The following is a 13,355-nucleotide window of genomic DNA, read 5'->3' on the forward strand; positions in this document are numbered from 1 at the left end:
GAAATGACTGGACAACGCTTGATAAAAAATTCCTTAACCGAAAATAAGCCTTTTTAGGTAAACTTACCTACATCCAATATTGCTTCATTTTGCCGCTACAAAGTGCCAAAGTTCTCAACTTAATACCATTTTTTCGAAACAATTGTACAACGCTTTTATCAATTTTTACTAAATGTGAAACTACGAGTTACTACAAGTACATGAATTGGGGTGTTTTTCGAAATATTAAAAATGGCGCGTGCTTCGTAAATAAAAGTTGGTATTTTTGTTACACTTTGTACAAATGACATTAATTTTTCTTTACATTCACTAGATGACTTTATTTTGAAACTTTTCACCAAAAACATGATATCTCTATACAAAAATTATTTATGGTACCTTACAATTCACCACTATTGTTTAGTAGGAACAAAAACATGAAAAAAGTTTTAATTCTAAATGACTACCAACTTAGTTTGATTCTTATAACAAATGTTCAAAAAGTTGACCGTTTTCCTAAATACGTAAAAAAATTCATTTCAAAATATTAATCTGTATTTTGAGCATCGTGTCGAGCTTTTTTTAAAGATTATTTTCACAACAAAGATGAATCGCAAAGTATCTTAAATAATTTTTTGTAGAAAAACTGTATGTCTGGTAAAAATTTTACAAGAGATAACAAAGCTTAAAAATAAAGTTTGCTAGTGGTAGAAAAAATTTAAATCATTCCTGCAAGGGGTAACAAAAATACAAACTTTTATTCACAAACCACGCGCCATTTTTAATATTTTCATGCATGAAAAAAAGATCCCGTTCATGTCAAAACACACTGATTTAAGTGGTAACTCTTAGTTCCAAAATTAGTGAAACTCGATAAAAGCGTTTAGCAATTATTTTGAAAAAACGATATTAATTTGGGAACTTTGACGCCCTGTAGCAGCAAACAAATCAATATTGGATGTAGGTGAATTTGCCTAAAACACCTTATTTTTTGTCAAGCGTTGTGTAAGCAATTCAAAAATGCCTTGTACAGATACGGGGCGATTAGCTGAAAGTGACCAAAATTAATTCTCTTAAATTTTTTCTTAAGATTTATTCGGCGGTAAGATTAATGAAGGGCCACCTTCCCCCCGTCATAATACTACCCTATTACCTAAAACAAAGAAAATACTGGATACATTTTTTTCACTGTTTTGAAATTAATTCTTTAAATAATAAAACATTTCATTAAATTAGACACGTCAAGATAATGTTTTTTTGCAGGGACCGCCAGGTGAAGCAATAAGAGGACCCCCAGGACCACCAGGACCTCCGGGCTTACCTGGGCCTGCAGCCCCTGAGGTAAATTCACCAACTAAGCCAGGGTTTACTAGGAAAGGGGTCCCACAATGTAGCGTGCGCTATAAAACTTTCCTTATGCATTTTAATGTTAGGCAAGATCATAATGCACATTGAAAAATTATTTACGACATATCGCAATCACTATATTACGGCACCGCTCTCTCTTCTGCAGCTTTAATCAGTATAAGATGAAGTAAAAAAAAATTAAAGACGCATATTTAAAATTTCCTTTCCCAGCTGTCATCAATGTTTAAAATAAAGACACCCAAGTCAATACAGTAAAATACTCTTTTGGTACAAAGGCGCAAAAACCCCGATATCGTATTATGTGTTTTTCAATCACATTATTACCTTTAAAACTAGGTCAATTGAAATTATGACAAGTTATAATGATAGCATTGCACCTACATTTACACAGTTATTTGTTAATCGAATTTTCAGGCAGTCATGATACATTAGGATGAAATAGACTAACAAATTCTCTAGTGTAGTCAATTACCCTCGGTCCCCTATCTCCTATCAAAGATAATGTTATCTACAATTTGTTTGATTATCAGTTTGACTGAAATGAAAATTACTCTATTAAATCGAACAGCTTCATGAAGTTTGCTCTGGTTTAATCTAAACTTTCATTGGGAATATGTATTAAAAATCATCATTAAGTTCCAGTATGAGCTACATTATATCCATCAGTAGCACATCTCTTAATCATTTTTTTTCCGGCGACTGAGTATTAACAGATTATTTTAATGCATAAAAAATAATTCTTTAATGACCCCATTCCCCCTCTTAATGTGTGCTTTTTGTATTATTACATGATATTGAGCGCGTTGTGGTGGTGGCGATATCTGACGCATGACAGAACTTCTATGGTTGATACATGACAGGCGTGTGTAACTTACGAATGATTCGATTTTTGACATAGGCCGTTTGAATTTCAAACTAAACTGCAAATCCACTTAGAGTAAACAGAATGAATTTTAAACTTAAGGTAGTAAAAATGTTTTATTTTTTAGTTTTTCTCGAGGCAGGCGATGGAAAAATGTTGTAAGTGACACGTATATTAATGGGCTCTTAATAACTTCACCTTAATTAACTTAACTTAACTTGATAAAAAGTCGCGATCATGAATCTCCGTCATTAATATACGTACTGCTTTTTATTTCTCTTTTTATAGCTTATTTATTTAACATTTTCCTATTAAAAACTCTTAACCCTCATCGGTTTATAAAATAAAGTAGTCTCCACTGGTCAACTGATTTCACTCTCCCACGTAATGAACGTACCTACATCAAACACCACCTCTTAACAAAGGTGATTCCACTGTACTTTTCCGCAAAGTAATTTCAAACTTAGCACATTATACGAAACATAAAAGTGAAAAGCCTGGAACACGACATCCATATGTGACACATAATATTATAATTTGAATGGCAAAGTTTGCGTGGCGGCCATGTTTCACAGAGCGAAACAAAAAGTCCTGAAATGAAGTTGTCTGAAACGAAAAGTCCTTCAGCTTTGATTACTTCCGGTGAAATGGGAACTTGTTACGTAACCAGGTCAAGACTTGGAAATGTGCATTTGATGGAAAAAGAGAATTGCTTGCAATACTGAAGTAAAATTTTCATTTTCCTCTTAGGGTTCCTGTCCATGCAATGCATCTTCAATTTTGAGCGCAATAGGGTTACCTTCCCCATACTCCCCAGCAATAGAAAAGGAGGGGCTGCCAGGGCTTCCAGGGTCACCAGGGCGACCTGGAGAAAGAGGCCTACCTGGTCCTAGGGGTGATAAAGGAGAGAGAGGTACATATGTTTTTAAGGAATATGCAAAATGTTTTCTGAAGGAAGTGAATTTTTATTTCTTACAGCTGAAACCAACCTAGTCTGACCTACTTTATCTGCAATGTAATCAACGGAAAATATTAATGAGCGATTATTAATCTAGACTTTTATTAGCTTACGTGTTAGAGTGTCTCAATTATTAATTCATTAAATATTAATTAATAGTTATTAATTAATTAATTACTTAATTAGTGATTATGGATAAATGATTGAGACCCTCTAACGCATAAGCATGTCAAACGTGTTGATAGAAATCAACGTTTTAGTTACAAGTTTTTTTCCGTCGACTGCATTACAATAATTATTGTGGCAAACAAATGTTTTGCGATTTTTACGTTAATTGAATTTTTAGGGCCCTCTTGGGAATTGGAGTTCATACGACTTAAAAAGAAGGTTTCAAGTTTATTATATTTTATTATGACCAGCCAGAAAGTATGCACTTTCTAACCGATTTTTCTGCCTGAAAAAATCGCTTGCTGCTCAACACCGGAAAGGGAACCTGAGGGATCGGTGAAACCATTTTCCGATTGTAATAGCTATTTACGTTACAAGACCGGAAAGTAGGGCAAGCCAAATACTAGTATATTTCAGATTTTTAGATACCGTCTTAAATCGTGTAAATTACAAGAGTAGAGCGAGTATTAAAATGAAGTTTTTAATTTTAGGTGAAAGAGGTCCTCCAGGCCCTCCAGGCCCACCTGGAGGTAGAGGTGACGAAGGTAAAGAAGGATCTCCTGGCCCACCAGGCCCACCAGGCCCCAGTGGCCCTCCGGGGCCTACCGAGATAGACGGCGTTAATGTGAGTGTTCACGCTAAAGCCATCCATTGAATGTTTACTATAACTTGACTCTTTAATTTCAGGTCGGAGACCTCAAAAAGGTAGGTGTCTGTTGTTTTTGTCCATTGTGCAAGTAGAAGGAATGAAACACTAATGTAGCTACTTATGAAAGTATTTTTTCTTTCATTTACATTAATGGAAATCTATAATCCGTTTATTGTAAAAACAGGTTGACGTCATCACAAAAATAACATGCAATGTTGACAACTCTGACATATTTTTTGGAGCTTGTCGGAGTAAACTGAATTTTAATAATAATAAATATGTATCCGAACATTATGCAATAAGTAATGTAAAGTTACCTGGAAGTTACTTTAATACTTTTTGCTTAAAATGGGTTAAATTAGTTTAAACAGCAAAAACGTATTTTTAATTTAATTTTTGTCTTGCTGCTATCGCCATCTTCATTAACCCTGATAATTAGAGGTAAGAGTTCGTCTGGATTCAGAAGATGCTCCCTTTTATACCACTGATTAATAATTTTGTCAATATGTACGACTATTTATTTCCAGATTTTAGGAGTTATAGTTGTTCGTGCCACATATTAAGACAGTCGATTTCTGTATTACCATCTCGACCAAATATCGAATATAGTAATTTTTCGCAATATCCCATACTTTTTCAATTGCGTTAAAATACAATAATACAGTGGAAATCTCAAGGTCGTATGTTCATATTTTTCCACTAGATGGTCAACAACATTCTTTTAAAGGTTTATTCCTGCAATATAAATGTTTAAAAAACCAATAAATCTGTTTTTAAATTTTATGTCTACCTAACAACAATATCTAAAAGTTCAATTTTAAACATATTTGTTGAATATCCGATATTTTGTGTACGCAGCCAATTCTGAATATTGGATTTATTCCATGTTCCATTTGGTATTTTCTCTAACAGCATACTGTGATATGGAACATTGTCAATGATAATAACGGATGGTTCAGTTGAATTTTTCAACATACGATCCTCAAACCATTTGAGAAAATTGCCCCTATTCATTTCACCACGATAATCGGTGAGTTGTGGTTTTGACAAAAATATGGTTTCTGTACCTTCGACAAAATCATTTTCGGTTTCAAAATGAAGAATATGTCTGAAGAAAACAAATTATTTTCATTGTTAAATACAATTTACCTTACTGTGACTGAGACACGTCTTTTACCATCTACTTTAATCTTTCTAACACTTTTTGCATTGTCGTCTTGCCAGGAATGACTAATTGTTCTCGTCTGAAAAATCCACGTTTCGATTAAAAAAACGAATTGCCGTAAGCCTTCTTTTTTCTCGTGCATGTAGGATCGCAAAACTTGAATACGCTTTGCCGCTACGTTTGAAAGTTCCATGAGCCCTTTTCTTGGATCGTCTTTTAGCCATTGGAAACCGATTTCATTTAGTAAAACGAAGTAAGCGAAGTGATGAACGACAGCCACTGAACTGTTCTTTTCCTTTCACTTCTTCCAAAAGACTATTTAGCGTAACTTGTTTTCCTTAACATCTACAATCTATTATTAAATTAAATGTTAAATATATATGCCCAGAATTCAAAAGTTAGTGGTGCCTTTAGTGGTTTAATTAAGGATTTAAGCGGATATACAAGAGATAATAAGTTTCTTGCACTTACAGTTTTTATAGAAGTCATAAATATTACGAATTTCGCCAGTGTCTAAAGTTGAGTCATGGATGATTTTCTTTACCCTACCACGTTTTGTCTTGGGTGATCTGAGTGGTTCGCCAGATTCCATTGTTTTGGAAATTGCCGCAACAATAGAATGTTCCAAGTTAAGTGCTGCAGCTACACGCTGTAAGAACATTTTTTACCCAATTTTTTTAATTAACTTCTCAATTTTAATAACACAGAATAAACTTACCTCTCGCACAGCGGTTAAATGCAAAAAGGGACCGTTCTTATCTCGTTGCTGTTCAAAATATTGAATCAAAGACGCAACGAATTGTTTACGCCGGCCATTTAAGTCCTTCGGCATTATTTCGCGGATTTGTTCTTAAAAGAACAGATTTTAACGTAAAACAATCATAAATCGGACGAAAATAAACTCAAAAAGGACCGAAAAGCAAGAAATGCACAAAAAGCAAATTTTGCATTTAAAATTGTGGGAATTTAGTATGCAAAATTCCCGAAAATATGTGTCAACACCTCCTCAGGTTGACCCAAAAACGGAGTAACCGCACTGCAACAAACAAGGATAAAGCTATATTTTGGTCGGTTGGCAACAATTCATTCTCATTTGTGACGTCAGTCTGCTTTTATAATGAACGGACTAAAATTTCTTAATAAGTTATGAAGAATGTAGCCCATGATATCCCTTGAACGCGATTTAATCTAAATAACAAAATTTAATTGGTTAATCCCCAGAAATAAAGAAAATGAATTATGGAATTAATAATTCATATTATTAAATGCCTTTCCGGGGAAATTTGACAATAACTTCGAGTTTCAATACGACGCGACTGCAAAATACTTACAAAATTGGAACCGTAGATTTGCTTGAAAAGAAAGGAAACTCCGATATTTTTCCAAATCGTTCGCTAGAATAAAATGGATTTCTAGGGGCAATGGTTTTCAAGCTAAGAATTGAATAGTCTTAGGAGGAGAAATGGAAATATGCATCGCCATTTTGCAAATCGGAATGGAACAATGATTTGTTTTTCCTTTCTTGGTTTGTGCAAATCCTGTTTATAGCTGTATGTAATTTACAATCATTTGAATTCCAAAATAGCCGAACGCCATTTATTGAAAGAATTTTTTTATAAATATTTTTAAGTATTTCACAGCATGAAGAACAATTGTGCTATTAGCAAGTAAATTAAGATGCTGGTTCATATTCAGAGTCCTCTAAGCTAGCTTTGGCAGGACACCTGGGATAGTTTCTACCCGGACATGATCGCCAAACGTTAATTCATTATCTTGTGGATGTGAGTGTACGTCGAATATGAAGCAGACTCTCTGAAAGCACAAAAAAAACATTCGTCAACGAAAAGGCCTTCGAACTGTTACGACACACTTGCATTAAATATTTAACTAAAAAGCACTTTTGCTGTGCATCCGACAATCCATTGTCCGTATTATATTTGTCTTTGTCACTTTCAAGTGGAAACTGTTCGCCTACAATTACTGAGCCCATTGAACTGCATGCAGTGCTTTCGTTAATTGCTTCGTTGTTCGCAACTTCTCGTCGAAATGACATCAAATTTATGCGGACTCGCGTTTCAACAAGCAATTCAATTTATTCTCTCAGAAATCCATTTAAAACGATATTTACAAATTGAATCCATTTCTGGACGACCTGTTCTACCGCACCTGTTTTCAAGACAGTTGCTAAGGCTAACAAACCAGGGAATGATTTACTTACCGCTCAGGTGGGCGGTAAGGCAATATCTATCCAGCAATGTGATCCAGATACTTTTGCATTGTCGGCCGCATCAGATTCTGGCAAATTTTTGGGTGGGCCTAATAAATAATAATTTCTTTAATACACTCTCGAGCATAAAATTAGAGCCGCTTGAAAAATCCTTCAAATCTTACACAAACAAATTCAGAGGGCCAGCTTAGGATGGCTGCCTTTCGAAATCTATAAAAGGATCTTTAACAATAATCAGATGTTTCGGTGAGCGTTGGACAAAAAAACGGCCTCGTCCAAAATGCCTGAAATGCGTTATCAACATTTTTTCTGTTCTGCATACTCCGAATTCTACGATTATTTTGGTTATTACTGTCATTTTGTGCTTTCGTTAAAATGCCCATAAATTCTGTCGTTGCGGCACGAATTGTGGCGGCTACTGCTGGGAACTTTGGAGTAGGTCTTTCTAGTGTGCAACGAGTGCTTCACCGATATGAAGAGACTGAACTGCTCACTCGAAGATCCGTATCAGGCCGAGGAAGGGCTGCAACAGCTAGAGATGACCGCTTTCTCGTTTCTATTGCCTTGAAGAACTAAACGGCTACGACAGTTTCCCTTCGTACTCATCTGCAAAAAGTGAGAAACGTAAACGTAAGTGAGAGGACCGTTAGTAGGCGATTTTATGCTACTGGATCTTCTCGAACTGGATCTACAGGGCCTCCGCTTTTTCCTGAACACCGAATTGCGAGATTAATTTTCGCACGAGAACACTTGGCTTGGACAATAGAGGATTAGAATCGTGTATGGTTTTCCGATGAATTACGAGGCTCGTACCGACGTGTGAGAGTGTGCCACAGACCAGGCGAGAAATATGCCTAAGCGTCTATTGCTGAACGGCTTCCACTTGATGGAAGCCCAATTATGGCATTAGAAGATTTTTTTTAAGCTCGTACGAAGTTAGTCTATCCAAAATGGGACTCTTAATGTGTACAGATACCTGACAGAGGTTCTAGAAGACCATGTTGTATCGTTCATGGTTATTTCTGGAGAGAACGCAACATTTATGCATAATAACGCACGGCCCCACACTACTCGCATGGTTACCGCTTTTCTTCACGAGGTTCAAATCGTGCGATTTGTCTGACCTGTTAGAAGTCCGGATTTGAATTCGATAGAGCATGTCTGGGATGAGATAAACAGACGCTTACGGAAACGTGTGCCGACTTCTAGAAATTCTAGAGAACTTCGCCAAATTCTCATGCAGGAATGGAACAATCTTCCGTAGAACGTGATCTAAAACCTGATTCGAAGCATGCCTCATCGTCTACAAGCTATTATCGCTGCTAGAGGAGAAAATGTTCGGTGCCGAAGTCCGCAAAAACTTTAATGTTCGAGATAAATGCGTGTTTTTTAATTTAATTATTTTTTATACATTTTGCAGCAAGGACAAAAATTTCTTTTCGAGCAATGACGATAAAATCGCCGCATAAAATTAGTAAATTATGTTACACATGAAAAAATTGACTAAACTATAAGCTATTTAATTAAATGCAAATTACGAGGTGACCCTAATTTTATGCTCGAGAGTATATTTGGCGAAAAGATACAAACACAAAATGCATTCAAGCCTGGACTAAAACCTATTAACACAGTAATTTCATGAAATTACTGCTCATTATGGTGACCTTGCGAGTGTAAAAACTCAAATTTGCAGCCTGATGGTGCTGTATGACAATATGTCGCTAATATTGAACCAGCAATAACGCAAAATACACAAAATGGCCTTTTAACGTTTAAACACGAATTAAAAAAATTTATGGCCATACGGTTTTCGTGTCTTATTTGTTTTGTAATGGCCGTAGCGATCGCTTAAATTTATTGGGACCGTGGAGACATAAATTTAGCCAGGAGCTTGGCACATATTTTAATCGTCGGATTAGAAGATTTTTCTGATAAATTTAGGGGAGAAAAATTTGCCTCCTGGTTCTCGTTAAACTCAGGCTGGCTAGCAGATTATTAATGTGCCCCGAAATAGCCAGAAAGAACGGGCTTAACCCTAATTAAAATTGAAGTACTGTTTGACAAGCTGGGGATCTTTTCGTAGAAAGGAGTGGAAATCTGAAATTAAGTTGCGAGTTAATTTGGGATGCAAAATCTGGAATAAATTAGAAAAGCGCACCTACCAATTTCTTAGCTTAAAAATATTAATATAAGCAATCTCTTTGGACACTAAACCTAAACCAAAAAACCACTAAGGACACAGACTTGTCCACTGCAAATGAAGAGCGATGATTAAGGCCAATCAAATTTGGTCATATTTATCTATTAATCATCGAAATGAACGTGTTTGTTTAATACGTGTCTATCTTAAACCTGAACCAGCTAAATGGTTTACGACACAAGTAACATGCCCGCACCAATTCTTTCATCATGTTGGCACAGTATCGATCCGTAAGGATTTTCCACTGTTCGTAGCGATGTTTGCTTAAGAGTAAATTTCAGAAAAAGTACCTGTTTATCGTGAACTTTTAAAAATATCTTCTTTCTACCTTATTCCGACCATAATTTTTAGAAATGAACGATAAACCGGGACTGATTCTAACAATTACCCGTCAAGGAAGTATTGTTGAGAACAATGGAAAATCCCTTCAGGACGACACTGTGTGAATTGCTAAAAGCATCTAGAAACTTCGAAACCAACCGACCAGTGAGCAGGCCATACATATCATAATTTCTTCATTGACTTTCGACTTTCTAGGGTTCTTCTGGTGTTCCAATCATACGTCCAGGAATACCTGGAAGTAAAGGAGAGCCGGGACATACAGGGGAAAAGGGCGCTAAGGGGGACAGAGGTCCTATCGGACCAAAAGGAGCAGGAGGTACTAAAGGTGAAAGAGGAGATAGAGGATTGCCTGGTGAAAAGGGGCCTAATGGTCAAAAAGGTGGGTAGCAAAAAGTTTAATGTAAATGTAAGAATATACCGAGTGAATCTTTTTAATGATTAGGGAAAGGATATTAAAAGTTCTATGAGTTTAATTTAAGGGACATTATAGCACCCAGGTGAAAATAACTTACTTAAGGTGGAAGTGAGATAAATCTGTTTCCGCCTAAACAAATCGTAATAAATAGCATAAAGTGGTTATAAATAACATTTTTATTAGCAGAAACTGCTTGTCTAACGATAAAAGTTTCTGTACAAATCTGAAATAAATAAATAAATAAGGAGCGACCCAAAAGAACGTAAACTATTTGGAATCATTATTACTACCGGAGTTAATCCTAAGTGGCATTCTGAATATTTTAATACTCACCTCGAAACTCGGAATTTATATTAAACGTCAACAAGTCTTTATTCTATTACAACACGAGAATGAACCTTATATAATTAAATTCTTAGCTGAAGTTCTATATTATTTTCTCGAACTTCAGCTGTATTTTTGGAAACAACTTACGGCGTTCCTTCAGTTTCAGTTCGTGTCTAATCAGAATTTAGATGAAATAACTCTGTTTCATTCGCAGGAGATTCTGGGACCGATGGGTTTCCTGGCACGCCGGGCCCTCCAGGACATAAAGGTGAGCCTGGAGTCCCAGGAACACCCGGTTTGCCTGGAGTGCTAACTACCAATGGCAGCACCGCTGTAATCGATGGTCAACCGGGTCCTCCAGGAGTCGACGGGCTCCCTGGCACTAAAGGTACGTAATGCTGGAAATATATGTATAAAGAAACTCCAAGAAAATCTAATTTTATCCCCGATTTTCTTGGCTGATTATCCGTATTGAGAATTTCCTATTCACCGTTTCCCGTTCGGATTCGAACTTCCATACGTTTTGACGACATCGACAGGGCCGAAGTTATCGAATTGAAAAAAATGACAACTTCTCGAGGAGGTAACGGCGTGAATAAGTAACAAAAGTTGGAAAATATGGGAAATGTATATTTTGCCTTCCTCGCTTGATTTAGAGTTTGTGTCACGAACATTTATTGAAACGCGAAACTTTTATAGATTCTCGTCAAGTTGCTGTTAACAAGGCGATGTAAGTTTAAATTGGGGTAGTTCCAAAGTGTAATCAAGCGTTTTGTTCAGCAGCTATTGCTCGTCTGTTATGAGAAAATAGGGATTTATTGTCTTGGTGCTTTTAGTAATTAGAATCAACACATTTATTGCACAAGTCTGAATACGTGAGGTCGGCAATTTCGGCAGGCGCAGTTTCGAATTGTGTAAAATGCTTTTTGCACTGTTGTGTCATCAACAATGGAATTTAGGTTTCATTAGAAACTTATTCAATTCTCAGTTCCGCCGTCGCACGTGGTCGTGATGGAAACGCCAGGACATCAACGTGCATGAGTTGCTATGCGTGTGTAATAATATTACATAACAGTATGAAGGTACGCTACATAGCACTTACTTGTAATTGTTGATTTTCTACTGCAATGGATGGAATTTTCAAGTCATTCTTCTCAAGCTCTCCATTATAAATGCACCAAACTAATGACATTTCTTTATAGTTTTATAATATTAAACAAAAAATTGCTATCCAAAGTTTGGTTTACATTTCATTCTACAGTTTGTGCATATCTACACTCCTTTACCAGCCTTTTAACTCCCAATAATAAAATATTTTGATCCGCGTATTCATTGTTCAGATTCGTTTGCATTGGGGCTACATACTGTTGCTTCCTAGTAACAAGTGAAAAATGTAAATGTTTTCAAAATTTCAATTGTTTGATTTGATATAACATGCATTCGCTCATTTTACCAGTTCCGGAACAAAACATTAAAGAATAGAAAAACCAAATATTTGTTTACTATAATGCAAATATTTGCACAATAAGCCTTCAATTTATTTAAAACAAAATGATATTGCCTACTTGCCCGTAAAATTTTCTAAATTATTAATATTATAGTTCTAAAATTAATTTCAAAATTGTATGGATTGAAGTGAGTGTTTTGAAGGAAAGTAAACACTAATGCTCTATTCAAAATATGGAACACATTGTTGCCCATAAAATTCCTAAAATTTCCGAGCTTCAACCCTATTTTTAAGCCCCTCTATAGGAATCTCAAACAGCAACTTTAAAGCACAAAAGCTGCCCTTGACAATACTCTAGAAAATATTTTTGATAGTAACTCTTAAGCGCGCCGAATAATGCAAGAATATACGAGTGAGTATATTTTCCATATCTTCCCACACACTTTTCCTTATACACGGTTCTACGTAGATTTTGGATCACCCGTAGCGTGCTTATTTTAAGAAGTAGAAAAAAACTTTAAACTGCAGAAAATGAAGTAACTTTTCCAAACTGACTAAAATCGTGATCCAATAAAACGGACGAGCATCGCAATTTAGTTAAAAAATGCAAAGTTGGTGTTTTTTAATGCATTTGCATTGCAATGCATTTTTCTGATGCATTTGCAAACCCGAACTAACCTATACTAATTTGCGATATTCGCTCGTTTTATTCGATTACGAATTCTGGCAGTTGCTAATTTTTAATTTAAATTAATTAAAATCCAATTTCTTTGAATAAAACGTCCGTAAACATGATTCTTCCCCTAAAATTTGCCTCGAGGCAAAAGTCTCCCTTTAGTTAAAATCTTCATTTTAACCTCTTTGTTTTTTTAATTTAAATTCTTAAATTTTAAGATACACAATAGTTGTACAAGCAACATGTTCATTTACGTTTTAGTGAGTGTTAAAATTTTGTCATTGACGTTACTAATTTTAAATTACAGGTGAAGCTGGGGAAAAAGGTGCTAGAGGGCCATTGGGCTCTCAAGGATTGCCTGGTGAGAAAGGAGCATCTGGCAGTGATGGTGCTTTGGGTCCAGTGGGGCCCCCAGGTTCTAAAGGTGAAAAAGGAGAGCGTGGACCTCCAGGGGATATATATTTACACAGGGTAGGACAAACAGATCAGAAAATCACTCCGATAAAGGTAAGTTCATATTGTTATGCCACTAATTTTTGCAAGTTCTAATGAATAATTTTGTCGAACCATCG

At 35.8% G+C, this 13,355-nt stretch overlaps 1 protein-coding gene across 9 annotated transcripts in view; it reads left to right on the forward strand.

The window, feature by feature from the left end:
• Mp (Multiplexin) overlaps positions 1-13,355 on the forward strand; it is a 209,594-nt gene that overhangs the window by 149,593 nt on the left and 46,646 nt on the right. For 8 of the 9 annotated variants that reach the window (XM_066394763.1, XM_066394766.1, XM_066394767.1 and 5 more), the window contains 7 exons: positions 1,243-1,320; positions 2,960-3,122; positions 3,827-3,960; positions 4,023-4,040; positions 10,114-10,297; positions 10,875-11,048; positions 13,091-13,290. In XM_066394763.1, coding sequence (XP_066250860.1) covers positions 1,243-1,320; positions 2,960-3,122; positions 3,827-3,960; positions 4,023-4,040; positions 10,114-10,297; positions 10,875-11,048; positions 13,091-13,290 — 951 coding nt within the window. The remainder of the gene's footprint in view (positions 1-1,242; positions 1,321-2,959; positions 3,123-3,826; positions 3,961-4,022; positions 4,041-10,113; positions 10,298-10,874; positions 11,049-13,090; positions 13,291-13,355) is intronic. The other variant, XM_066394770.1, reaches the window with a different exon arrangement.

The sequence above is a fragment of the Euwallacea similis genome, chromosome 11 (assembly GCF_039881205.1).
Source record: "Euwallacea similis isolate ESF13 chromosome 11, ESF131.1, whole genome shotgun sequence".
Lineage (NCBI taxonomy): Eukaryota > Metazoa > Arthropoda > Insecta > Coleoptera > Curculionidae > Euwallacea > Euwallacea similis.